Below are 26,489 nucleotides of genomic sequence, written 5' to 3'. Positions count from 1 at the left end.
CCCAGCACACAGGCTGATCAGAGGAGACTGGGCAGCAGAAGGCCTGGGGTGGACGGCTGGCCTCTGCCAACTGGGAAGCCGCACACCCGACAGCAGGGAAGGTAGGTGCCAGACGGGCCGCGGCGTGTGCGTGCGGGGCTCTGGGCCAAGTGGGTGACGCGGGTGGTGAGGGTGATGGGCTGGTGAGAGACGGTCTGTGCCGCCGAGATTTGACGACTGAAAACCCACGGCGGGATAGTCAGTCTGGAAAGGACGCGAGCCGCCAGGACGTCTGAGGGCCACAGGGTCAGGAGTCCGGCGATCCAGGCCCGGGCCGACAGCTGGCTGGGAGGGGGGCGGCCTGAGGACGCTCACATTTTAGTCTTCTCGCTCTCCCCGTAGTGCCAGCCATCGCGGGCCTCAGGCACCAGCAGGGTGATGAGGTCTCCCTCCTTAAAGCTCAGCAGGGTGCTGTTGTCCCCGGCCGCGTGAGAGAAGATAGCTTTCACCCGCATGCGGCCGTTGCGTTCCAGGCCGGCCGCCATGGAGCTGGAGCGCGGCAGGGTCTTGTTCTCAGCTGTCGGGACGACAGGGTAGGAATGAGGGGACGTGCTTGTCCTCCTGTCAGCTCAGCCTGACGGGTAGGTGCTAGAAGGCCCCGGGCGGGCCTGGAGGGGGACGCTCGTTTGGGCAGGACCCAGATGCTGCAGAGGCGGATCCAGCTGCAGACCTACCGCTCACCAGCTGCGGGGCATTCTGGGCCTGGACCTCAGCTTTCCCACGTGCTCATCGGCAGACCCTCACCTGCCAGGGGAGGGGGGCTGTCCCACTGTCCCTTACAGCCCTGCCAAGCACCGCCCGCGTGCTCCCCTCACAGGCTGCGCCCAGATGTCCTGGCACAGCCCCGCCCTATCGTGTTCGACTTGAGGGGAGCCAGGCAAAGCCCGAGGCTCCAGGACAGAGATCTCACCGGGGGCCCAAGGGGGCCGCACCAGGGCACGCACACGCTCGGGGCTCTGAGGGAGGCCTCCCCCACCTCCCCTCGGGTATGGTGTGACAGCTGGGGGCTGGGGGCACGTCCGAGCCCTTACTGGCGGCGTAGCTGTTCTTCGGGGCCACGCTCTTGCGCACGGGGAGCGTGTTGGAGTAGGAGTCGCTCAGCTTGCTCTGGGACTGTGGAGGAGACGAGGTCTTGGGCTGGGCGGCCTTGCGGTCGGCCCAGGGGCTGTAGTCCTCACCATCTGGGCCCGAGACGCCGTTCATGACGGGCGTGCTCTCCTGGGCAGACAGCCGCTGTGGAGAAGAGGCGGGGGGTGGGGGGGTGGCGTCGCGGGAGGGCCTGGTCAGGCGAGGCCGGCGTGGGGACCCCTCACCCCGGCCTCCCCGGTGCAAGCGTGGGGGCCATCCTTCCACACCCATAAAGCTTGCTGGAGGCCGCGGACTCACCCCCACAAACGGGGCCAGCTCGGGGGGCACCGGCAGGGGCTTGGCCCCCGGGATGGGGTCCGAGATGACCAGGCTGGACTTGGAGGCCGACAGGGCGCTGGGGAGGACGGAGCCGTTGCTGCCGGCCATCTGCTGCAGCAGCTGCACGGCGCGGTCCGGGATCTTGTTGGGGTCGGCGCAGGCCTGTTGCCACAGGGGGCCCTTCTGTGCCAGCAGCTCCTTGCCCTGAAGCAGGGGACGCAGGACGGGCTCAGGGCCGGGCACGCAGCGGGGGCCGTCCCCGCAGGGCCACAAGGGCCCGGCCCCGGACACACGCCCCCACTCAGGAGGGGCGCACCTGCCTAAGGCTCACGGCTGCTCCACACCAGCTGGTGACTCAGCCAGATGGGGCCCCGGGGGTCCCTGACCCCCGGCCTGGGAAAGAGGCAGGCTGTTGCCGTAAGCCATGCAGTCATGGGGCCAGCCGGGCTGAGACAAAAATGAAGGTCCAACCCAGTCGGGGGCCGCCAAAGAAGGAAAAAGGGACAGACGCTCCATGGGCAACCATGAGGTCCTGGGGAGAGCGTCATCCTGGGGTCCTGAGCCGCGGTCAGGCCCAGCTGCGGGAGGGTGCAGGAAGGCGAGACCCCATCATGCGGTACCGGGTAGATGCAAGGTGACAACTGCCCCCGCCCCCAACCCAGGGGCCCGAGAGCCCAGCTGTCCCTCCGGTGCGCACCGGGGTGTGCCCAGGGCGCAGCTAGCCGGACGAGCACGGGGCCTAACAAAACATGACGAAGCCACGGGTCTGGCGAGGAATCCCAGAATGAGGGACAGCCGAGTGGGGCGCCAGCCTGAGGTTCCCTGCAGCCCAGCTGGGGTCTGGTGCCCACCTCATGGGCCTGTCCAGGGCTTGGGGGCAGCTGTGCCCTCCCTCCTGTCTGGCCGAAGCGTCCACCTGACCTGTAGCAGACGCGGTCACCGTGGGCGGAGTGCTCCCTAGCTCGGGGCAATCACTGTCCCTGAGACCTCCGAGGGGCTGTCCGGCCCTCCCTGCCTCTCCCCACTCTGACCTGTGTCTGGGCACGGAGGGGGCATCTGTGTGGGAGACGTGGAAGAGGCTAGAAAAAGGCCCTGTGAGCAGGCCACACCCTCCACTGCGTGCTGGGTGAGACCAGGGGCCAGCAGACCGTGGCCCGGGCGCCGGCCGCCTGTTTTATAAACGAAGTTTGACCGGAACCCAGCTATATCTGCTCCTCCGCACATCTGGGGCTGCTCCTGCGTGCTACGGCCCAAACCCAAAATGTTAACCTGGACCCTGGCTGAGATGACTGGTCGAGAGGTCTGGGTGGTGGTGACAAGGCCACAGGGACCCAGCACCACACGGGGGCACCCGCAGGGTCAGGGTGTGGCTCTCGGAAGGGCTCCGCAGCTGGGCTGACCAGCCAACCCAGGGCTCCCACCTGGTGATGACCCGCGTCGCTGGGGCTAGGACCCACCTGCCGGGGAGATGCCTGGTGGCCTGCTGCAGGGAAGAGCCTTGGGGGGTCCTGCCCTGGTGCCCCGGCCCTGGGCCTCTCTAGATCCGCTTGGGAGGGCTGCATCCAGCTCCCTGGGAGGTCAGCTCTCACCTCTCGCAGTGACAATGGCTTTCCTGCCCTCTCTGCCGCCTGCCGCACCAAGGAGCCCGCAGCCTCCCTGTGACCTGCCGTGGGGCCTGGCTGCCGCCAGAGGGCGCCGCCGCCCACCGCAGCGCTGCCGAGAACTGTGCGGGCCGTGTGGCCGCCCCCACTCCGCAGCTCACAGCCGCTTCCACGGCGGCTCCGCGGCGGCTGCTCCCACAGGGGACGCAGGTCCTTCCCTGTCCTTGCCTCGCACCTGGGAGCGGGCCCTCAGGCAGGCCCGGGAGGCAGAGCCACTCTGCGGAGGGAGGGCGTCTCTCTCCTACGCAGCCCAGACCGTGGGGACCGCAGAGCACGTCCCCCATCAAGCACACGTGTGTGAACGTGCACCTACCCCGCTGATCCGCAGACCCCCTTTATGGAAAAAGGACGTGAACTCAGCTGCCTAGCTTCATCTGCTGAGCTCTTGGAATGTTCTGGAACGTTCCAGCGGACAGATCTGCTCCCTCCCCAGCTCCCGACTATGGACTCTGAACAGGGGCTCCTCCAGACCCTCTACGAGGGGCTCCCTGGCACTGCAGCCCTCCCCGAGGAGCCAGCCTCCTGCCACTGTCCTCAAAACAGCGCTAGCAATTTCTAACCAAAGTCTCCGAGACGTCCGCAGCGTCTGGCCCGGTGACTCTCCTACTAGAACGCTGTCCCCGGGGGAATCTGAAATGCACGGTGTTCCTTTCAACACAGCTCAACAATGGACACGCCCCCGATGGCCACCAGGGACACGAGGGCCCACGGCCAGCAGACCTCACCTTGGAGTGGTAGGCGGCAGAGTTCTTGGCCACGGCGCACTGCTTCTCCACCAGGAAGCAGAACCTCCTCCTCTCCTCGGTCAGGGCCGTCTTGTAGCCGTCCGACACGTAGTTCTCCAGCTCACCCTGCTTGTTGCTGATTGCGTCGATGTACTGGGGGGGGGGGGAGAGCGTGGGGGACACACACGAGCTGCTGACAGGGCAACACAGGGATCCCGCCCAGCTCTGGGCAGCCCCACGAGGGGCGAAGCGCACGTCCGGCCGGCCCACGGGTGGGGCCTGGCGACGACCCACTTGGGCCAAGAGGGCACGGGCAGAGTGACAGCAGGGCAACCCCATGCCCCACTGGGCCACTGTCCCCCTGGGAGCTCGTGTCCCCCGACCCCTGCCCCCTCTTGCCCCAGCAGCCACACACATGTGGACCATGCTGGCAGATTATGAGGCCTGGTGGCATCGTGGCACCTCCCGTGGATCCAGATTCCAGGCATCTGAAACCACCCTGCTGGTGGACCAGGAAAGCTCGCCCGGCACGATGTGTTTGCGAATGACTAATTCACACCCCAATCCTGCGGGGGTGGGCAGAGAATGCAGGAGACACTGCTTGACGCCCGGGCCCGCTGGAACGTTCTGACTTTGCAGGCTGGAAACTTTTGGTAACAAAGCACCCTCAAGACTGTAGGCAGCCATCACAGGGAGGCAGGACACACAGTGCGGGGCTCTGCAGAGCCCCGTCAGTGTGTGTGTCATGGGGTCTGCGGGGTCCTGGCCGTTTCTGAAGGGAGCCCCTTCCGGCTGCTCCCCTCCACACTCGGGGCCACTGCCCACACGGGGAGGCACTGCTGCCGGGGCTGGTCTTTGTGGCCTTGGGGTCTTCCCTGCCCCGAGGGGCGCCTCCCGCACCGGCTCTGACTCAGCGTGGGTGGGCGGTGCTGAGTGGAGGTGGGCGCGCAGAACAGGCTGTTCCTGCTGCCTCCCTGCCCGGCAGCGCTCAGCTGGAGGGCCAAGGACCAGCCTGTGGGTGTGGCTTGTCCCCAACTGGCCACCAGCGCACGGGCTCAGCCAGCGGGAAGTGGCCACACTACCCCAAGGCCAGGCCTGCCCAGCCCTGCCACCAAAACTCAGGGCCCCCTCCCTCTGCCTGTGCACACCACCCACCTCACCACCCTGAGCTCCACTGCCCCCCTTGGAGACAGCAGCTTAAAAGGGGCTCCAAATAGCCCGCCCACTGCCGGCAGCCGCACCGAGGCCGCAGCCGCACCGAGGCCACAGCCTCAAGGAGCAGGCCCTGGGCCTCCCAGGCAGCCGCGGGCTCCGCCGCCGGTGGGCCTGAGGGGACCCAGGATGGCTCTTGGGGAGCAAGCCCCGCCAGCCTGGGAGAGAGGTCTGGGCACAAGTAAGAGGCCCCCCTGGCGGGCTCTCTGCTCTGCTCCCCCAGCCCTGCCTCCTCCGCCCCGCACGGTTTCCCCGCCCTACAGCTACTCCAGGAAGTGGGCGAGCAAGCCTGGAGCTGGGCGGTGCCCCTGGGGGCCGGGGGGGGGGGGGGAGCACAGTGGGCAAGGCTGAGCTTCACGGGGAGGAATCCAGTGGTGGCCGTGGAAGAGGGGGGCTGCCAAGGGGGCCGCTCACACCCACACCCCCTCCCACAAGCCCCACGAAGCGCCTGGGAGGACAGCAGAGCACAGAGGCCCAGGACAGAGCACCCTCTGGATGGAAGGGCCTGGAAGGGGCACGCACACCCCCAGGGCCCCAGTGCTGATGTGCTCTGATCCATGACCATCCCACCCTTCCCCAGGGGCCTGTCAGGGACACGCGGCCCACAGCAAGGGCGCCTTCCTCGGCTCAGCTCGGTGCCCGAGAGCCCCCTAAGGAGAAGTTCCTGTGAGGTTCCAGAAGATGAGGCTTTAAGCCCCCAGGGAGACTCCCAATCCACCCTCTCCTTGTGCCACCACGTCCCCCTGTCTCTGGGGGCTGCTCTAGCATCCCCACTCACTCAGCAGTGGCCAGGCCCGGGACGGTGGCGGGCTGGGGGTGGGCCAGGCATGTGGAGACCGCAAGCCTGGGCGAGAGCTAACGCATGGAGATGGGGCTGCGGTCTCGTGCAGGGAGTTCGCCCAGAGTGCTGGCCTCCACAGCAAATGTCACCTAGTGGGGACTCTGAAGGAGAGGGGCCACTGTGAACGGTTAGCACAGGACAGGGCGGAAACCGGGACACGGGGCCCCCTGGGTCTGCTCACCCTGAGCACGCACAGCCCCCGAGCCAGCCCCGCTGTCTGACCCGCACGTGGTTTCTGGGTTTTTAGGCTGTGGTATGTCTTTCGCGGCAGCGCTCCCCGCTCCCAGGAGTGGAGAGAAAGCAGCGCTGGGCCCGTGCGGGGCAGGGCGCTGGCCTCATTAGCAGGGTCTGTCAGCCTCCCGTGCCGGGGGGCGGGGGGGGCGGAGGGGGGAGTGGTGTTTTATTTTTAAGATTTCCATTTACTCAAACAAGCTCCGAAAACGGCTGGGAGCAGTGCAGGTCTCGGGGGGAACGGGACTGAGGTGGAGAGCAGGGCCCTGGCAGGAGCTGGGGGGGGCACCCCGACCCCCCGGGGACCACGCTTCCTGGGGAGCGGGCGGGAGAGCCTTCTGAGCTACGCCCCGGGGCAGCCGGCCCTGGGTGGGGCGTGAGGACCAGGGGCAGCGGACAGCTTCCACCACGGGCCCCCGGGCCGTACAGCTGCCCCGAGCACCCCAGCCTGGGCACTGCCCTCACCAGCTGGGACACGGGGCTGCCACTTCTGTGGAGGAATGACAGCCGGCTTTCCTGACCTCCTTTTCCTGGATGCAGCTCCTTGCAGAGAGAGACCACAACTTCACTGGGCAGATCCTGGAAACGTGGACCAACTGAGGAACTTCACCCCTCGAGGGGGACGGGGAGTGGAGGACGCCCCACCCACAGGGCCCGGGCCACGCTGGCTTGCTCTGTGGGCAAGGACACCCACACCCCAAACGTGGAGGAGTGCTGGAGCTCTCCGGAAAAGTGCAGAGGACAGAATACCGCCTGGCCCTGCACCTCCCATGACTGAGCTGCTGGAAATGGCCCCGAGCCTGTCCCTGCCGCAGACGGGCGGGCGGGTGGGCGCTGTGGCTGGCTCCGCACTCCCACCCTCCGCCGCCTTTCCTGCTCCCGGCTCAGCGGTGCTATGGTGACCGCGCTATAGAAACACCCAGCTGAGAGCATTTAAGACCCCAGAATGCTCCCACTTAGTCACCCTGGGCTGAACAGCCCTGTAATCCGAGAAGACAAAAGTGATCAGAACATATGTCTCCTCTCCGAGGCAAGCGGTGACTCAGAGCGGGGAGGGGCGTCCAAGAACAAACGAGCACTCTGCTTTCCCTCGTCTGATAAGGCCGCGGCGGGGCGTTCCCACGTTTCTCAAGAACCCGGTGCTGCCCCTTCAGGTCCCCGCAGCTCATGAATGAGAGCGTAATTCTTGGCCCTCAGCTGTCACTGCTGGGAACGATTATTCCCAGGACACAACGAAGGAACCCCACGGGCTGCGATGCTCAGGAAAGGACGGCAAAAATCTGACACTCACGTCGCATCCGGTGACTGGCTACCTGCTGACCAGGCCCGTGTCCCCTCCCTGGTGGGATGGACCCCACACCAGGCACAGAACAGGAACGCCGCCACCGCTCAGCGGATGAAGCCTCAGCCAGCCTCCATCTCCGGGGACGCGGGCGTGGCGGGGGGGCGCCGTGGACGTGGTGGGGGGCCACGGCAGCAGCTCAGTGGATTGGAGAACCCTTAAAATTTCATTTAAACCTGAGAGGCCTGAGCAAGACTCAGGGCTGGGACCACTGTCCCATCTTGCCCACAGGCATGTGGTGGGAGGGCTGGCCGTTCAGCTCCTTGAGCCCTGGGGTTCCCATTTTCTTGCAAAAGGGCCCAGAGCTGTCATTAGATCGGCAAGGGGGTCTATGACCAGCAGACCCCAACTGCAGACGCCCTGCCTGAGGACCCTTCCACGCCCACTGTCCCATGTGCCCAGAGGGCCAGGAAAAGAGCGGGGGGCCGCTTAGGTCCTCACTAGTGGGCCAGATGCTCTGACAAAGGCTTAAGGCCCACAGATCAGCATGTCCCCAAGACCCAAGGGGATGGGTCTCCGCAAACCTGAGCCAAGGCCCTGGGTGGCTGCCAGGGTGCATGCCAGCCCTCAGAGACCCACACCCCCAGGGCTGGGGGAGCTCTGCCCCTTGGGCCTGGAGGAAATCAGAAGCTGGGTTTCAGCACCCGCTTTGCCAGGTGACCCCTGCTGAGCTGCAAAGGCCTCTGGGTCTCGGGTCCTCTGGTAAGCGGAGGGGCTGAAGCACACCACCCACACTGGCACAGCCCGACACGGCCCCACACGGCCGCCCTGGCCTCCCGTGGCCATGGAGGTTCTGCAGTGCAAAATCCACGGCTGATTTTGTACACTTAACAGAAAAGAACATGACACGTCTCACTAATATTTTCACGGTGATCACGGGTCAAAGCAACGCTCTAGGTGTCTTCGAATAAGATATATTATTTAAAAACTATTAAATTACTACAACAAATTACGAAAACCAAGGGCTGCTTTTTTCACATTTTCCCGCAGCCAGGCCTGGGTGTGAGACGGCGAGGAGAGCGCGCCCGACACCGCCCCCCGACTCCTGCCTCTCTGACGCCCCAAGATGCCCCAAGTCACTCACGGGCCGTGCAAGTCGGCGCCGAGGCCGCAGCCCGTGCACAGCTCCATCCGGAGAAGTGGGAGCTGAGATGGCCCAGGTGGCCCGACAGGCTCGAAGGGGCAGAACGTCATCCTCCCCCAGCCGCCCCGGGAACACCGTGCCCCCCGATGCCACCTCTGGGCACACAGGCTCCGGGAGGGCACCGTGGACTCTCGTTTCTCACACCCGGTGGACTTGTCCACAGACCGCCTTCGGGGTAGAAGGGCTTTTTAAACAAGAACAGGAGGCACCTACCTAAAGGGCTCAAACCACCAGCACCGCATCAAACTCCACACGTTAACGGGACCAGCCTCTGCCATGACCTTTTTTGAAGATCTAAATTATGGTTATTTTGTTTTTGTTTTGTTAATTACACATCCCTTTAAATAAAACAAATTTCCCCCTTTCTCAGACTGGGGATCTGGATGCGTGTGCTTTCTGGAACACACGAGCCCAGGGAGGGGAAGCAAAGTGACTGAAGGCCCCAAGGAGAGCCCACTGCCGCCACGGGGAGGCCTGCCCCACGGCCTCTGAGGAGGCTCAGGAACCCGCTGGACCACTCTCCGCCGGCACAACCAGCCAGCCGGGGCTGCGTGGCCTGGGAGGAGGGAACGGAAGAGGGACCTGGGCCTGGCCGGACGCTCCCTGCACCTCCGAGCACCCCGGCAACCGCGGCCCCCAGCACCCGCTGCTCTTCCCAACAGCCAGACCCTGCCCGGATCAGAGGCTCCAAGGGCCAGGTTGCCTGAGAACCCCAGACGGCCGCCGCCCACTGTGCTCGGGCAAGCAGGTTGGGCCCACACCTGGGTAACCCCGGGCCGGGCTCCACCCCTCTGCCTCTGGGGCCTTGAAACACTTGGGGTCTCGGCAGCCCCTCTCTCAGCGTATGGAGCCCGCATACAGTTTGGGAGGGACACACTGCTTCCCCGCGACCCCAGCCTACCGCACCCCCAACGTGCATCCCTGGATTTTCTATCAGTCATGACCCCCCATTGAAGGGTGAGGTCTCCTCTGTCTGTGCTCAGTCCTGTTCTAGTCAGAGCTGGGCCAGGGCTGGGGACAAATGAAATAAAAACAGGCGACACTGTCACCTGGGCCCTACAGGATCTGCCACTTCCACACCAGCCACTCAGAAGCCCTGGGACCATGAGCTGCCCAGTGGGACTGGCTGCCCTTCAGAATCACCCAGAAGTTTTGAGAACCCTGACAAAGGCCACAGTGGAACCGCTCACACCACGTGCCTGGGGAAGGGGACACAGGCCCAGTGGACATGCCGAGGGCCAAAGGGACAGGGTCACCAAACCAGGCCTACCACCCCGCCAGACACACAGCATGTCCTCCACCGACCACGTGCCCTACGGCGCCCTCCACACGGACGGGCACTGCCGTGGGTGTGGAGCTGGAGGTCTGGGGAGCGGCCTTGGCCATTGGGAACAGCACGTGGTGCCTTCCCTACTTCCAGACGCAACCCTTGTCCTAGTTAGCGCCCCAAATGCCTCTGAGTGCCTGTTCCCTGACCTATAATCAAAATCAGTTCTCTTCATGGAAATCCCAAAACACAGTTTCAATTACCGGCAGTTCTTGAAAATGGCCAGCTCTGACCCAGTCCCATTCACAGGGAGCCCACCGCTGATGGACTGACGGACACTCTCGGTCTTCTGCTCTCTCTGGGGCAGGTCTGATCAACTTTACCTTCCTCTACTCTAAACAGCTCCACTCCATGGGCAGGCCCCCTGCCCTGGCACCACCTGGCCACTGGCCACACAGTTCAGAGGCCTTGGGGGAGGACAAGGTGTGTGGGTGCCCTTGACCAGTCGGCCTCTCTGGGAGGCACAGAGCTGCCCGAGGAGCTCTGAGGGTTGGCCCCTGCCCGGCGGGTAGCCTCACCACTCTCCCCAGCAAGTGTTCTGCACACACAAAGCTCAAGTCTGGGAGGGAGCACATGTGGGCTGGGGGCTCTAGAAGACACACAGGGGATCCCAGCAATCGAGTCTCATGAAAGACCACCCACCTCTCCATGGCACTAAGCAAACCCATGCTTGAAACCACATGCTGGAGCCTCCTGGCCATAGCGTCCACCCGTGAGAAAGCCAGTCGCCCAGGCTCGGGCAGTCTGGGCATGCCGCCTGCCACCTGCTCTGCCAGGAGGGGCCCATCAGGGCAGACGCTTTGGTGCAGCTTGAGGACCCCCGGGAGGGGCCCCCGTATGAGTCACGGGCTGCGGGACCTGCTTCCACCTGCACACACAGCCCACCAGGCAGCATATGGCCCAGGCCCCCCTCCCCCGCCCCCAGTGAGGGGCCTTGCGGAGAGGAGAGCCCCCAGGAGTTGAGCAGGGGAAAGGCCAGCAGCTGTGTTTGGAGCCCAGGTCACTCCCCTTCCCTGGGGTCATTACTCTCTTCCTCTCAGCCCAAGGGTACGGCCCCAGGAGCCCACACAGGTCAGGATCCCACCTCCTGCCCCTGTAACACCATGTGGGCCCATCTGCCTCTCCCAGCTCTTCCTCAGGGTTGGGGACAATGCTCAAGCCCCTGCAAATTGTGCAGGGAGACACACAGGAGTGAAGAGCTCGGAGCACACGGTACATGCGGCCACGGGGACAGCCCGCAGGACTGTGGTAGAGCTGGGGCCAGGTGCTCCAGGAAACCGAGAAGGAGGTAGCAAGAGGAGGGCTCACTCTTCCTCACCGAAGGGTCTCCAACAGGACCTCAGCTCTAGGGCAAAAACCCCTATCCCAGGGAGCAGGCTGTGGAAGGAGGCTGGTCACTCCAAAAGGCCCCCGTGGCCCTGCCAGGCCGGCAGCTGCACCCCTAACAGAAGTCAGACCCCGCCTCCTGGCCGGCTTGGTAAGGCCTGCAGCCACCAGCACGGGCAGCCCCACGTGCCAAAGGGCCCACAGGCACCCAGGCAGGCGGGCATCTCAGCAAGGCCACTGGGCGGCTCAGAAACATCCATCCCGGGGGCGCCTGGGTGGCTCGGTCGGTTTAGCGTCTGCCTTCAGCTCAGGTCATGATTGCAGGGTCCCGGGATCGAGTCCCACATCGGGCTCCCTGCTCAGCAGGGAGTCTGCTTCTCCCTCTGGCCCTCCCCCCTCCTATGCTCTCTCTCTCTCTCATTCTTTCTCAAATAAATAAAATCTTAAAAAAAAAAAAAAACCTTAAAAAAAAACAAAAACAAAAGAAACATCCACCCCGGACAGGTGGCTGGCGGGCCTCCCGCCAGCTCGGAGCGCACCAGGTAGCCCATCTGACCCAGCACAGACCCGGGCGTGGGGCTCTGAGGATGTCCTGGCCCGGCTTCTCGGAGTTCCACATGGTGGTTCAACAGTCCTTTTGCTTCCACCCTCAAGAAAGGAAACTGAAATCATCGGGCACATCCTGGATGTCACTGTGCGGCCACCCCGGGCTGGGCACCACACGGGACATGTGTGCAACACAGGACCCAGCCCTCCCTGGAAGGAGCTCAGTGACTTGGGGAAATCACAATAAAACCCTTGGATAGTTCTGGATCCAACAGAGAAGGAAGAGAATTTTGGAGAAGCAGAAGACCAAAAGGTGGCCAGAGGAGAAGGTTCTGAGCAGGTGCATGAAAGAGAGAGGGGAATCCCACTAGGTCAGCATCAGCACGGGAGGGAAGGACCCCACCTCGTAAATGGGCAGGCAGGCTGTGCAAGCGCCTGGAGCCCGCTGCGACCACACCCCTTGTAAGGGACAAAGCCAGGGGTGCAATCCAGATCCGACAGCCCGGGGCCTCACAGCAGGGGCCGGGTGGGGCGGGGCTGGGCGGGGCCGGACCAGGTGGGCGGGGCCGGGCGGGCGGGGGCGGGGATGGGTGGGCGGGGCCAGCCCAGGCATCTGCAAGCCACAAGGTGGGTGACAGGCGCTGCTGTACGGCAGGAGGCCAGGGAGGAGGGGACGTGACCTGGCCGTGCTGCGGGCACGGGGGGGCCTTGGTCAGGGGGTGACCCTCAGACGTGGGAAGAAAGAGCAGTTGCACATCTTTGAGGAGGAGCCCCAGGAGGCCAGGGTGGACATGGCCAGCTCGCCAACTGGGGCACTGCAGGGAAACCCCGTGCAGGAAGAAAAGGGCCCCCAGTTTTCCAGCACAGCAAGAGTAGTGCATGAAGAGCCCCTGCCGGGTCCCCTTCCGGCCCTGCCCAACTAAGGAAGCAAACCCCCTCTGGGTCCACAGGCCCAGGGTCCAGGGCGGAGCAGGGAGCACTGAGGGGTGTGGGCGGCTGGGAGCCAGATGCAGCAGTCTCCAGGCTCCGTGGACACGGGGGGGTCTCACGCTCCCCGTGGAGCAGGAGCGAATGCCATCAAGGCCGCCAGCCCCCGGGTCTGGCCTCCACCCAGCCCGCCCCCCCACCCCGGGCGCAGGACCTGCCGGCCAGCGTCCTGCCGCGACCGCTACCCTCCAGCTGCAAGTGTGCTTGCGACGGCCCCCAGCAGGCTGGTCACAGGGCAGGTCCACGGGTCCAGGGCCCAGGCCCTGCTCAGGACACAGCCTCCACGTTTACGGCTGTAAAAGGGAAGGAAGCACTGCACAGGCCACAGGGTGGATGAACCTCGAGAACTGAGTGTGAGGGACCACATGCAGGAGGCCACACAGTGGGGACTCCATTCATGCGTGATGCCCAGACCAGGCCGAGTCACACGCGGACGGTAGGTCACTGGCTGCCTGGGGGGGACAGGTGCCCGCTCATGGGCAGGGGCTTCCTTTCTGGGGTGCTGGAAACCCTCTAAAATGGAGCGTGGGGACAGCGGCAGAGCCGTACACATGGCTACGCGCAAAGCCGCCCCCTGTCCCTTCCATGCCACGTGAAGCGTATTTCAAAGCTGAATCCAAGAGAAGAAAAAAGCGCCTCAAGGGGGGGTGCGCAGGCTCCCAGCCCCACCTGGCAGGTGGCTGAAGCCTGGACGAGCCGGCCTCGGTGTCCCCAGCGCCCCACCAGCCCAGGGCCCCCAGAGGGAGCTCTGGTGCAAACACCTGTGCCGAGGGGGTTCATGGTCTCCAGGGGGCGGGGACGCCAATCATGATCAAGCTTTCAGGGAGCAAAATGACAAAACACATTGGGGGGGGACATGAAACGGAGACATCCAGCGAAGTGTGGCTTTCTCCACCCCTCAGCCTCACAGCCCACTTCTAGATCCGACTCCGCCTGTAAGGGCCCCCCCCCGGACAGCCTCAGGGGCACAGGCCTCCAGGGCGGTGACAGCTTAGGGGCAGTCACTGGGCATGACGGAGCCAAGAGCGCGGCGCAAGAACGCGCCTGACGCGGGGAAGCCACGCTGAGAATGGCGGGCGCTGTTCCACCGCTGCCCCGGACGACCGGCACCTCCGCTCCCCTCACTAGGCCGTGGTGCTCTGCACGCAGGGTGACAGTTGTCACCTGCTGCTGCCAGGCCCCTGCGCCCCACCAGGTGGGCTGCTCGCCGGCACCACGCTAGGGGAGGGTGCGGGGCGCATGCCCCACGGGCACCACCAACCTCTCAGTCCGCGCGAGCAGCGAGGCACTCGTAGGCAGACGCAAACACGTGGGGGAGAGCGGGGGTGCACGGCGCACCTCAAGGTTTGCCAACTTGACAGCCCGCACCAAGGGTGGGGCCTCGGGAGATGAGGGGCTCACGCCCGTGCCCGGCCCCATGGGGCTCCCCTCGCCCCGAAGTGGCTGGGGAGCTGTTTTGTCTTTGCTCCTCATCTGAGTTACGTGGGGCCTCAGGCAGCGGGTATTGTGGGCCTGATCTGTGTCAACTGGTCAGTGGGTTCGGGTGAATTAGGTATATTAGGGCCACGCTGTCCCAAATCCCTGGCCTGTTCCGCACACGGTGCCTGCAGCGCTGGGCCCAGTGGTGAGGGAGGCCACATCAGGGCGGGCCCCTCCTGCGCCCTCCTGTGCCCTGTGCCTCTCGGGCCGCTGAGACGCTTGACCGGCCAGCGTCAGCCTGCGGAGTCTGGGCCCAGTCCTGGGGGCAGAATCCAGAGGACAGAGCAAGATGTCCTTGGGGTCTCCGCCCCTTTGGCAGCAAGCCTTCCGGCGCCCCACCGAGGCTCCGAGAGCAGGGCAGGGGGGCCGCAGGCCCACGCCGGCCATCTGCCGGCTCTAGGATGGGAGGTGCTCGCTGCCCCAAACCCACCGGGAGAACGGAGCCCGGCTCTGCCCAGGTCCACCAAGAGGACCCGGGGAGGGGAGCGCTTCCTCGGCACTGCTTGCTCAAGGGGCCGCCGGAGTCACGACAGCGGGCCCCGCGTGGCCCTGCAGCGCCGGCCAGCCCGAGTCCTACCTGCAGCTCCTTGTCCGAGTACTTCTGCGGGTTTTTGCTGCCCTGGCTCTTCTTGCGGAGTTTCTTCAGCTCGGCCTGGCACTTGTCCAGAGCGTCACCCTTGCTCCTTTGCTCCGTCTGGTATTTCTTCAACGCGGCCTGAGAGTCAAAGACGCCACACAGACCCATGAGCCGATGGCCCTTCCCGCTCTCTGCACAGCTTCAGCCAGCATGGCCCCGAGGGCGGCCGGCAACACCTGGCCGCAGGCTGAGCGGGGAGCACGGCCGACCCAGGCCTCACCCTCCCGCGGCGGCCCATGGTCCCACGCACGAAAACTGGGCCTCTCCCCTTCCTCTGCCGCCAAGAGCCAGGGCGCCTCCCATGGGCACAGGTCGCACACCCCGACAGAGTGCAGCACCTCGGGCCCCTCTGGCCCTGGGGAGAGGTGACGGCACAGGGACGGGGCACCAAGGACTCCAGGTCACAGAGACGGAGTCTGCACGCTCCGCAGGGGGGCAGTGCCGTGCCATCGTCACTACGGAAGGTGGCGAGTTGCGGGGGCGCCAGAACTGGGTGCGCAAGGCACTGGACGAGCCGGCTTCCCCCACGCGCTGCGCTCACTCCCAGACGGGCAGGCATGGGGAGGGCCGGGGAACCTGTAGGATGGGAGGCTCGCAGCGAGCTGACCACCGGGGAGATGCCGAGCGCGAGGGGGAGCAGTGCGGGCAACCCGACAGGTGTTGGCTACTTACGCTCAGGTACCTGGAATCCAGCTCCACCTTCTGCTCCAGCTGTGTGAGCAGCTCATTGTGGAAAGACTTCAGCTGGACACGGAGAGAACACACGGGCAGTGAGCACGACGCAGGCCGGGGCACGAGGCGGGTGGCGGAGGGCCCTCCCAGGAGAGGTGGATGGTCACCACGGCGCCCCAGACCCGAGCCACCCCGAGGGACAGGGGGCCCGTCTGATCCCTGAGCCAATGAGCCTGCACAGACAGGCGGGGCCTGGGAAGCTGGAGCCGGAAGCCTCCAGGAACGAGTGCTGAACAGCAGTGGGGACGTCAGACCGTCCTGGCCTTGGATACCATCGGGGGCTCCGCTTCCCAGGGCGAACACAGAAACCGCTCCCCACCATCCCCCATCTGCTCTCCAGCGCTGAGGAATTACTCAAGCTGACACGAGCAAACTGGGAGGGGCCCGAGTGACCCCTCACTTTAGACCTACTGGGTCCTGGCTGGGCCTGGAATCTGAGCACGTGTGTGCTCCTCAGGCCCGCAACCCTGTGTCCCTGCCTGGAGTATGAGATCCCGTGTGGCCTGGGCCCTTTCCTCCTGGCTGCTTCTGTTTGTCGTTGGCCCTCACGATGAGTCACCTCCCCATTATGTGACTTCTGTCCCAGGCCTGGGATTTGTCCCCATCTTTCTGAGTGCAGCCACACGATGACACAACGTTCCCAAATGGACACATGGCCAAAGCACACAGCCTGCTTTCTCCTCGCCTCTTACTGACCTGCCCCCTGCATTTGCCCCTTCCTCCCCAGGAGCCTCACCATCTCTTCCAACTGATTCTGAATCTGCCTGTGGACTTCGGCCATCTGAAAGAGAACGTCTCCTGGAAAGGCAGGAGGGTGGGGAAGAGGGGAAGGAGAGAAAAGTTAAGTACTCTGTGCTATGGCCCCTCCACCCTCCCGTGGCTGGGGAGCGGGTGACCAGCAGACAAAGGTGCACCGGGGGCAGGGGAGAGACCACTGTTTCTTCTGTTGACACCAAGACAAGATGGAAAATTCTAGAATGACAAGGGATGCCACTGGGCGACTTTGGGGGTGGTGGGGTAAGAGCTGAGGTTCATGACGGGCAATAAGCTGGGAGCCCCTTTGCACATCTCAAGCCCATGAGCGAGGCCATGAGCACACGTACTTCTTACCCCGCGTCCCGCTCCCACACGTAGCTGCCAACCATGGCCGGCCCACCCACTCTGGGCCCAGGCGGCACCGGGGCCCAACAAACCCACCACCCATGCCCTCCATGTGAGTTACGTGGGGCCAAGATAAGACCTGGCTGCGGGCCCCAGAGGTGAGGGACCCAAGGAGGCTCCTGAGGTGCACAGCGCCAGGCTGGCCTCGCCGAGGGCCTCTAGGGACAACGGGAGCGCCAGGCACAGCTCTGCAAGCATCTTTTCCAGAGCAGGGACGGGGGGAGGGCTCAGCCTCGGTCTTCCTCCTCCCAAAGCTCCGGAAGGTTCCACACAGTTGCCATCCTGAAGTGTGGTCACTGGGACCAGCAGGTGCATAGCGTTTCAGGTTGTGGTCGTGGCGGGAGGGTCACCGCACAGTCCACGACACCAGCATGGTCACCCCCAAGTCAGGGCCCAGGGAACAGAAGCTCTAGGCCAGAGGCCCCTCAAGGACACCTGCCCCCCGAGACCCTCAGGGCCGCCCAGCAGCCCTGCAGCACTGGCGTGAAGGACCCCCTCCCCAGGGCAAACAGCTCTGTCTCCTCGAGTGCGGAGAAAAGAGCTGGAACGGGCAGCCTGGCTGCATTCATCCGAATGGCGAGTATTCGCTCGGCGCCATTCACCAAGCAAATGCTGTGCACGTGCTGCGGACACGACGGAGCAGGGGACCCACTCTGCCCTCGAGGGAACAAGCCCCGTCCCTGCAGTGCTGCCTACCCCAGCACGCCCTCCCTACTCACCCCTGGGCCACGTGACCCAGAGATCCTTTCGGGGGGCAGTACGAGGGGTATCCTGGCCCCCAGCAAGGCCAGCTAGAAATGGGAACAAGGTCCACGGCCCTCGCACCCTGATGGGGTGGCAGTGTCTGCCAGCCGCATGGATGGCCTCACCAGGGTCACTTTCCCTCCCAGAAGTAACACTGGGTTTGGGGAGGTCCACTTCTCCTGGTGACTGGCTGTTCTGTGACGCCCACGGGACACGCTGAGCCTCGGCTGTGACCGTGCCACGGACCTGTCGGTCAGCAGGGCCTTGGGGTCTGCCAGGCTCCACCTGAGCCAGCAGAACCCCGCCCTGCAGGGCCCCGAGCTCTGCCATCTGATTCTCAGTGTCACTGGACATGTCCCCAAACACCTGCTCTGCCCCAGATTTCTGTCGGGACGGGGAAGGGAAAGGGACTCAGCACGTCCCACGGAGCCGACTCAGCTGGTGGCTGGGACCCCGCTGTCCTGCCAAGGCCGTGCAAGCCTGACGTGTCCGTCCTCCTCAGCCAGCCTTGAGCCCATCTGGCGCAGAGACGCCCTCAGGCCTGCCACTCGGGTAAGCACAGACCTCCGGGGCCCGGCCTGCGGGCAGGGCCAGTGCCACCATCATGGCGTGTGAGTGTGTGTGGGTGTGAGAGGGAGTGTGTGCGCACGCGCCTCCCTCAGGCAGTCTGCTGTGGCCCCGCGTACACACGCAGCCCAGGGGCTGGCTGCGTCCCACCCGGGAGTCTGAGAGAGGGGGCACACACGAGCAGGGGCAGACCCCGGGAGCTCCCGGGGCACAAACCACCTAACTCGGTGTGCTGAGCGCATCGCATGGCGGAATTGCCACAGATGCCCGTGCCAGGACCACAGCGGGGAACGCCCGTCAGCGCCCTGAGCTCCCGAAGCTACTCCTGCACCTGCTCCAGATGCGGGCCTGACGGCGCCGCAAGATGGGACAGGACAAGTGCGGACGGCCCTGGGAAGCAGGCCCTGCCTCTGCCGTGGCTTCCCGTGGTCGGGTCGGAGCTGTGACCACATGTGGTCGGTGGGCAACCACACGCGGGGCGGGGAGATGAGTTGACCAGCCCCTGCAGGAGAGATCGAGTCTCCCCTGGCCTCGACCGTCCTCCTACCCAATCCCGACTCTGGGGGTCTGATGTGTCAGGGAAAAGCCCAAGAATGACAGGGGATATGAGGTGACACGAAAGGGCCCGGCTGCCGGCCTTGGCGGGAGGGAAGCCACTGAGACAAAGAGGAGCGAGTAGCCAGGGTGGTCCCGGGGACAAGGCCAGGCTGCCGCCACCCTGCCTATGACAGACCCCGAGCCCCACCAGCACCTGCTTGGGGTGAGACAGCTGGGGGCCACCTCGGACTTTCTGACCCCCGCGCTGGTGTGTGCGGCGGGGATGCGTCCCGTGGAGCCGGAGTGGCACCCACAGCAGACCCACAGGTCCGAGCTCCGATGCTCAGAATCCGTCTAAGACCCAAGAGCAGCAGCTTCAACTTGATTCTGCTTCTCTGTGCTTCTGGTATTCCGGACAAACACCCGCCACTCTGGGGTGGGGAAAATGTCTGGGGTCTTGTTTGTGACACGGGGGTCTACCTGTGTCGGGGGGCCCTGGACCCACCTTCCGGCTCTCTGCCCACGGGCATGTGGGAATTGGTTAAACTGAGGCCAAGGGGGGCAGTGCTCACAGGGCACGAGGTCTGGCCAGCGTGGGGAAGAGCCCGAGAACACGGCCTGGTGGGCACGGCCCTCATACACCCATCCTCTGCCCCCACAGCCCTCGCGAGGGCCATCAAGTCCGTGAGTCTGACACAAGCAAGCCGTGGTCCAGCACCGTCTCCCCACCGGGGCAGCACCCACGGCATCGACCACACTTTGGGCCCCAAAACGGTAAGTCAACATCAAGATCAAACGAAAAACACGTAATTCCTGAAACGTCTGTGCACAACTAGCTCAAGGAGAACGTTTGAAAACAGTAAGAACGCTGATGAAGAACAATTCCTTTAGAAAACGAGTTCCTGACATCCAGAAAGGTGCTTCGTGAAGCTTCGTGAGGAACCGTGGCCACTGCGCCCCGCTGCCGACACGCTCAGAGCACCCCGGCATCTCCCCCGGCCACTGCCCGCACTGACAGGCCCGCCTCCCCCCACCCGGCCCATGGCCGTGCTGTCGGTCACACAGCCCGTGCGCACACTCAGCTCTAAGCTGCAAACCCGTGGCTGCACATCCAGCCCACGCAGGCAATTTTTAAACTGCGTTTTACAAGCAGCTGCTAGAAACCATATGCTCACGAACCACACGAGGCGGTGGTAGGTGGATGAACGAGCCCCTGCCAGGCACTGGACCCCTGGAGCGCTGCTGGGAGCACTGAGCTGGCTGCAGGGGGCAAGGGCAGGGCTGCCCCCCAAGTCCCGCTCCCCGAGAAACGAGAGAGAGCCCCAGGCGTCTGCACCAACGCTCACTTGTCTCCTCCACCATGCTTTCCGGGTCCAGAAGGCAAGCTCGGGAAGGTCCTGAGCGCCAGTGAGCTGGCCAGGGCTGTGTCTGATTTTTGGGTTCCATGACTCTCCACCCCATCTCTCCCACGTTAGGGACAGCATGGAGTGGGGACCCCCTCCCTGGAAGGAGGCCACAGGCTGTCCCCTGGCCTCCACTGAGTGCAGATACACAGGCCCAGGGGAATCCATGTCTTGGGTTCATAGCTCAGACGGGTCCTAAACTTGAAAAACCGGGTTTAAAATAGCAGCTCAGACTCAGCCTTGCCAGAGCAAACAGCAGATGGGCGGGATAACTCTGCCCGAGAACCACCACCTGAAGGAACCGCCAGGGCTCCAAAGAGTGTCAATAGAGGGGTGCCAGGCGGCAGGTGCCCACGCCCAGGGCATAGCGGGCATGGGAGGGCAGCCCCTGCCACACATGGGCCTAGTGAGTCAGAAAACCCTGAGGCCTGGCGGCTGGGTTGGAGCCAGGGGACCACACAGGCTCAACAGCTCACAGGTGTGGAGGAGGCTTTGCGGGTGAGGAGGGGGTAAAGGCCACCGGGAGCACGGACGAGAGAAGAGAAGAGGCCCACACGCACGCCACAGGCTTCACGCAGGACCCAAGAGCGTCCAAAACACGGAGGCATCTGAATCAGAGGCCACGTCCTCTCCAACCCTCCTGCCGAGTGTTCACCCTGCCGGTCAAGCAGCCAGGTCGGCAGTGAGTCACCTCCGCTGCGCACCCTCAGCTCAGGGCTTTAACGTTTCAGGTGCTCCCTGTAACCTGAAGCATCTTCAGTGTACACACGGCAACGCCCGTCCCCGGGAGAAGCAGGGGCCGGGCAGCCAGCCCACACACGTACGTGCACCCCTGTACACACAAAACACACTCATGTAGGTATATGCACGCACACACAGGCACACGTGTGCACACACGCTCAGGCATGCACACACACGCAAACACAGGGACACACGCATACACAGGCACACGTGTGCACACACGCTCAGGCGTGCACACACACACACAGGGACACACGCACACAGACACACGTGTGCACACGCTCAGGCACACACACACAAACACAGGGACACACAGAGGCACACGTGTGCACACATGCTCAGGCATGCGCACACGCAAACACGGACACACACGCATACACAGGCACACACACTCAGGCATGCAAACACAGGCACACACACAGGCACACGTGTGCACACACGCAAACACAGGGACACACGCACACACAGGCACACGTGTGCACACACGCTCAGGCGTGCACACACACGCACAGGGACACACACAGGCACATACGCTGCGCCTGTTCACAGACACGGGGACGTGCCGCTCACCTTCCCCTCCAGCACAGCCCGCTGTGGGGAGTGAAACGTGGAGGGAACGTCTGGCTGGGCTTCAGCCGGTTTTGTCTCGTGGGGCTAACACAGGACAACGGTGGGACAGTCATGCCCGACCTGGGAGCCTGAGCACGTGGACACGTCCACACACAGTTGAAGACGGGCTGGGGGGCCTTGGGAGCCAGCTAGGGTATCTGGTGCCTCAGGGTGGTGGCCCAGCCCTGGGGTGACAGGCCAGAGAGTGTCCAGCCTTCCAGTGGGGACAGGGCCCCCAACAAGGACATGGTGCTGGAGCCAGGGTGGCTGGACATGGAGCTGCCGGAGCCCAGGCCTCTGTGCCCCCTGACAGGCAGCTCTGTCCTCCAGGACATGCACCAACGTTGAGCAACCACCACCCCTAATTCCAGAACATTCCATCACCACAAAAAAATCTGTCCCCATGAACTCCCATCCCTCCAACCTCTCACAGCCATCAGTCCTCGTCTCTATGGGTTTCCCCGTTCTGGACGTTCCACCTAAATGGAATCGTACACGCAGATATGGCCCTCTGTGCCTGGCTTCCCCATGGAGCACATTCTGTAGGCTCCTGTGTGGTAGCGGGTCAGCTCGTCACCCCCTGACGGATGCATGACACCCGGCACAGGGATCGAGTGCTTGCTGTTTTTCCGGCTGTCTGTCAACGGACAGGTGGACGCCACCGCTCAGGCAGGTGCGGGCAGGGCTGCGACACTCCGCCCTCGTCGGGGGGCATCTGACCACACCACAGCCCTGCGCTCTCTTGCACGCGCTGGTCTTCACGACACCCGTTCTGCAGTTTGCCCACCTGCTTACAGCAAAACCGCTCCTAGACCGGCGGACCCCAGAGCAGCCAAGCAGAGCAGGGCCTCCCCGGCCAGAGCCACCACGTGTGGGAGTCAGAGGCTGGGCAGTCCAGAGCCACAGGCCCCCCCGAGGCTCCTCCAGACGAGCCTGATGCCCGGATGCCACGAGTGAAGCTGCAGATTCTCGGAGGAACTGATGTCCCGGCCGCTCCAGGTGACTAAGCAGCCGTCCCCTCAGAGCCGTGCGGGCGGGCAGGAGGGCGGAGGCTGTCCTCGAGGGAGAGCGGGCGCTGGCTTCTGTCAAACCCTGGGGTCACGGCGGGAGGGGACACCAGGACTCAGTCACGCTGCTTTTATAGAAAAATTCCCAACAGACCCTCAAAAACTTGCACTGGCCCCAGCAGGAAACTCAGTGCCAGGACGAGGATGGAGGGGCCCAGCTGGCCCCACAGAGTCAGGTGCTGCCCAGCCCCGGGGGCCGAAGGTGCCCACCAAGGAGAGAAAAAGGCAGAAACAAGAGACCCCAGCCGCACAGAGGGAGCGTGGCAGGGTGCGAGAATGGGGAGCCTGGCCGCAGACACAGAGGTGCAGGTGAAGGGGCCCCAAGGCAGGGGGACAGCCGGGCAGGCCCGAGGCTCTCGGGACGGAACCCGGGGGAGGACAGTGCCCACCGGCACACCGCCGTGTCCTGTGAGCAGGTGCCGTAGAAGCATCAGCCACGCATCCCCGGGGGCTTTCGGAACTGCCAGGAGGACAGCGTGGAGGGTGGGCCACCAGGCAACACAGAGTGGGACGTACTCAGCCATTTCACACTCATGCAGGGTCGTAGGACCACACCTGTGACATGTCTCAGAACCAGGAAAACCTTCGAAAACTACAAAAAGGTACATGTACCCGTTTTTTAAAGCTACAGGCACCCGGCCGGTGTCAGCATGAGAACTGGCACGCGGGTAGAGGTGAGCGGCTCGCAGCTTGGGGGCTTGCTCACACTTCATCCCCTGCAGTCGGGCCCACGGCTGTTGAGTGAGCACCTGCTTTGCGCCAGGTGCTGCTCCAGGGGACTCGGTGAACAGAGGCCCTCCTCCTGGCGCCCCTGCACTCTTCTGGGAGACACACACAGACGATGGGCCCGGACAGCAGGGCTGCAAGTCCGCGGGGCTGGCAGCGGATGGGGACGTGGCCTCGGGGTCCCAGGGGTCCTGGTGGCCACCATGGGGCACGGAGACCACGAGCACAGGGAGCGGCCGGCAGCAGGGAGACCCGTCCGGCAGCTTCTCTGAACCCAAGACCGGCACAGGTGCAGACCCGCCTCCCACGGGAACCAGAGGTGTGAGGCGGGCCCCCGCAGCAGCCGGCTGGCAACCGGGACTCCCCTGTGGGCTGCAGGACGGCCTGCGGGCACGTCTGAGGCTGGTCCCACGGCCCCACCCAGACGTTTCCGTTGGTGGCCCTGGGTAAACACAGTGGGAACTGCGGGCCATCCAAAGGGCCGTGAGTCACGGCTTCGAGTGAGCCGTTCTTCCCCGTGGCTTAGAGCACGGTACACACTCTCCTCGCAGCCCGACCTTCTGAACCTTCCGAAGGGCGCAAGAATAATACCCGCCCACCCGCCACCTGGGTCCCCTGGCCCCCAGGGTTTTGTGAATCTGCTTTGCCGTGTGCACACGCACGCACGCACGCTCTGCGAGCAGGGCCTGCTGCCACCAGAGGAGCACCGCCACCCCCACGAGGAAAGCGGACCCTCTCCACTCGACAGCCCACACGGCGCACCCGGAACGCGGGCAGGCCGTCCGCGAGCTTCCCCCCAGCCGGGACTGCACGGCCATCTTGTGTCTCTCCGTTAGGAACTCCGCATTCTGTCCATCTGAACCGGCTTCAAGCACTCGGAACTGCTCGGTCCTCCGCAGGCTCCCAGGCAGGTGCCCGGGAACGCACGCGGTGCCGGGATCGTGCCTTGCTCCTCGGGTGCTGGGGTCTTCGTCTGGATCTGCGCAGCCCTCCCACGCCTTCACGACACCAACATTTATGAAGATTCATGCTGGCTTTTTGGTTTTTCCCTTTTTCTTTTTGCAGAAGATACGACGTGTTCTTATAACCCTCAAATGACAAGAAGCTGAACGGGAGTGGGAATGTGGCAGACTGGCGAAAAGACCGGTGGGGAGGGGCCTGGGCCTGGGGGCTCCCTCGCGCCCAGACGGCGATCCGTCCGTACACGCGATGGTGGGGTAGGGGCCAGGGTCTGCCTGAAAGCCCCCCCAGGCCACCCCGCCCGTGCCTAAGCCCCAAGGAGCAGGGATGGCCTTTCACCAGGGTGCGAGCCCTTGAGGCTTACACAAGAACACGTTGTTGCCAGGGCCACACAGGTCTGAGGACACCAGCTTGGGGACGGCTCCCACAAAGGCCTGCGGCCTGAGCTGACCCCACCGTGAAGGTGAGCAACTCAGTGTGGAGAAGCAGCTGCCAGAGGCCAGGGCTGGGTGTGCCCCCTGGAAGGACCGCTGAGCATCACCTCCACACTGACAGGTCCAGAGGCAACCCAGTGTGGGACGTGTAAAACCTGATGGATCCAAGAAAGGGAGAGAAAGCGGAGGCCCCAAGTGGAGGCGGCCCAGGAGGGCGGTTTCTTTCTTTTCATTCCGGTTAGTTAAGATCCGGTGTAAGATTAGACGTGGGGGTACGATACAGTGACTCCACGCTTCCAGACGTCAGCCGCTGCTCGTCCCAACAAGCGTCCTCCCGAAGCCCCGTCACCTGCCCCCCCACCTCCCCTCTGTAGCCGTCAGGGTGTTCTCCGTAGTGAGCAGTCTGTTTCTTGGTTTGTTTCTTTTCCCGTTTGTTCGTTTGTTTTGTTCCTTAAACTCCACACGTAAGTGAAATCATATGGTATTTGTCTGTCTCTGATCGACGTACTTCACTCAGCATAATATGCTCCAGCTCCGTCCACGTTGTTGCAAATGGCAGCATTTCATTCCTTCTGCTGGCTGTGTAACAGTCCGTCGTGCACAGACCGCTTCCTTCTCCGTTCGCCAGTCGACGCACACTTGGGCCGCTGCCTGAACTCGGCCCTCGTCGACGGCGCTGCTGCACATGGCAGGGGGCACGTACCCCTCTGAGTTAGCGTGTTTGTATTCTCTGGCTACACACCCAGTAGTGTGACCCCTGGATCGTAGGCTAGTTCTGTTTTTCACTTTTGGGGGCCCTCAGGGAAGGCAGTCTCAATCTCTGAGGCAGAGGCTAGCTGAGCCCAACCCCAACTTGGGGCCTCCAGAACCCACTGCCACACACAGCGGGAACAAGCCCCGGGGCAGAGACCAGCTTACAGACCAGAGGGTGTTCATCAGCGAGGGCGACCTGCGGGGGGTGACGGACCCTCACAGGGCAGGGGCCTGCGGTGGGGAGCCCCAGGAGGGCTGCTCTGGGCTGAACTCATTTTCTCATGGCTTAAGCTCGGACGTCTATACCTGATGCCATGATTAAATCAGTAAGACGGCGCACCTCCTGATCAGGGGGGCTGGGCCCGCCAGCCACATGGCACAGTCCCTGCCCCAGGGACCGGGCCGGACACGCGCTGGCCTCCGCAAGAAGCGGTGACAGTGACAGCACGGGATCTGGGGGCAGCACCACCCTGACGTCAACGCACACCCTCCCCCCGCAAGCAGGAACATGATGGTGGTTGACGCGGGTCAGGAAACACGCAAGAAAATGGGAAAAGCCCCCAGCTTGGGGCCGACGCTCAGTACCCCTGGGGCCAGGCCTGTGCCTGTGGCACGGCCACCACCACTCGTGGTCAACGGGGGGCACCGTGGGCGGCTCCTTCCCTCCCACCCTTGACGCCCCTCATCCCCAGTGACAAAGTCAGGCCTGGGAGGGGGTCCCAAGCGCCTGCGGACGAGAGGGGCTGTGCACGGGGGGCCACGCACGAAGACAGTGTCGGGGGGAGCCAGGGGAACCGAGGCTACGAGGAAGGGGGTATCTTCAGCAACGCTACAAACAGGGGAGGGTGACGAGGCCACGTGCCTGGCCCACTGGCCACTCGGGAAGATCAGCGCTCTCAGACCACGCTGGGGGCTCACAGAAAGCACTCGGCTTCCAGGAGGGGGGCACCCAGAGGTAGAGGCCTCGCACATGTGAGCCCAGGTCCCTGGGGACCCGAGGCAGGCCCCATCTCATCTAAGGGTCTCCCTGGGGTTGCCACAAGCCCTCCGTTTGAACCCCATAACCTGCTAGCCTGCAGCCAGGGGAGAGTCAAGCCTGGGACCCCAACACAGCTAGACTCTCTCAGCCTAGACAGGCCCCCAGGAGCAGC

General features: G+C 64.1%; 1 protein-coding gene across 4 annotated transcripts in view; it reads right to left on the bottom strand.

The window, feature by feature from the left end:
- The window catches only part of BAIAP2 (BAR/IMD domain containing adaptor protein 2), a 67,975-nt gene that overhangs the window by 10,999 nt on the left and 30,487 nt on the right, over window positions 1-26,489 (bottom strand). For all 4 annotated transcript variants that reach the window (XM_036113223.2, XM_036113225.2, XM_078066246.1 and 1 more), the window contains exons 4-10: window positions 16,373-16,434; window positions 15,577-15,648; window positions 14,845-14,982; window positions 3,833-3,985; window positions 1,426-1,650; window positions 1,071-1,272; window positions 355-556 (exon numbers count right to left, since the gene is read on the bottom strand). In XM_036113223.2, coding sequence (XP_035969116.1) covers window positions 355-556; window positions 1,071-1,272; window positions 1,426-1,650; window positions 3,833-3,985; window positions 14,845-14,982; window positions 15,577-15,648; window positions 16,373-16,434 — 1,054 coding nt within the window. The remainder of the gene's footprint in view (window positions 1-354; window positions 557-1,070; window positions 1,273-1,425; window positions 1,651-3,832; window positions 3,986-14,844; window positions 14,983-15,576; window positions 15,649-16,372; window positions 16,435-26,489) is intronic.

This window comes from Halichoerus grypus, chromosome 2 (assembly GCF_964656455.1).
Source record: "Halichoerus grypus chromosome 2, mHalGry1.hap1.1, whole genome shotgun sequence".
Taxonomy (NCBI): Eukaryota; Metazoa; Chordata; class Mammalia; order Carnivora; family Phocidae; genus Halichoerus; species Halichoerus grypus.
The sequence above is the reverse complement of the archived record's forward strand: the minus strand, read 5'-3'. Positions and strand labels throughout refer to the sequence as shown.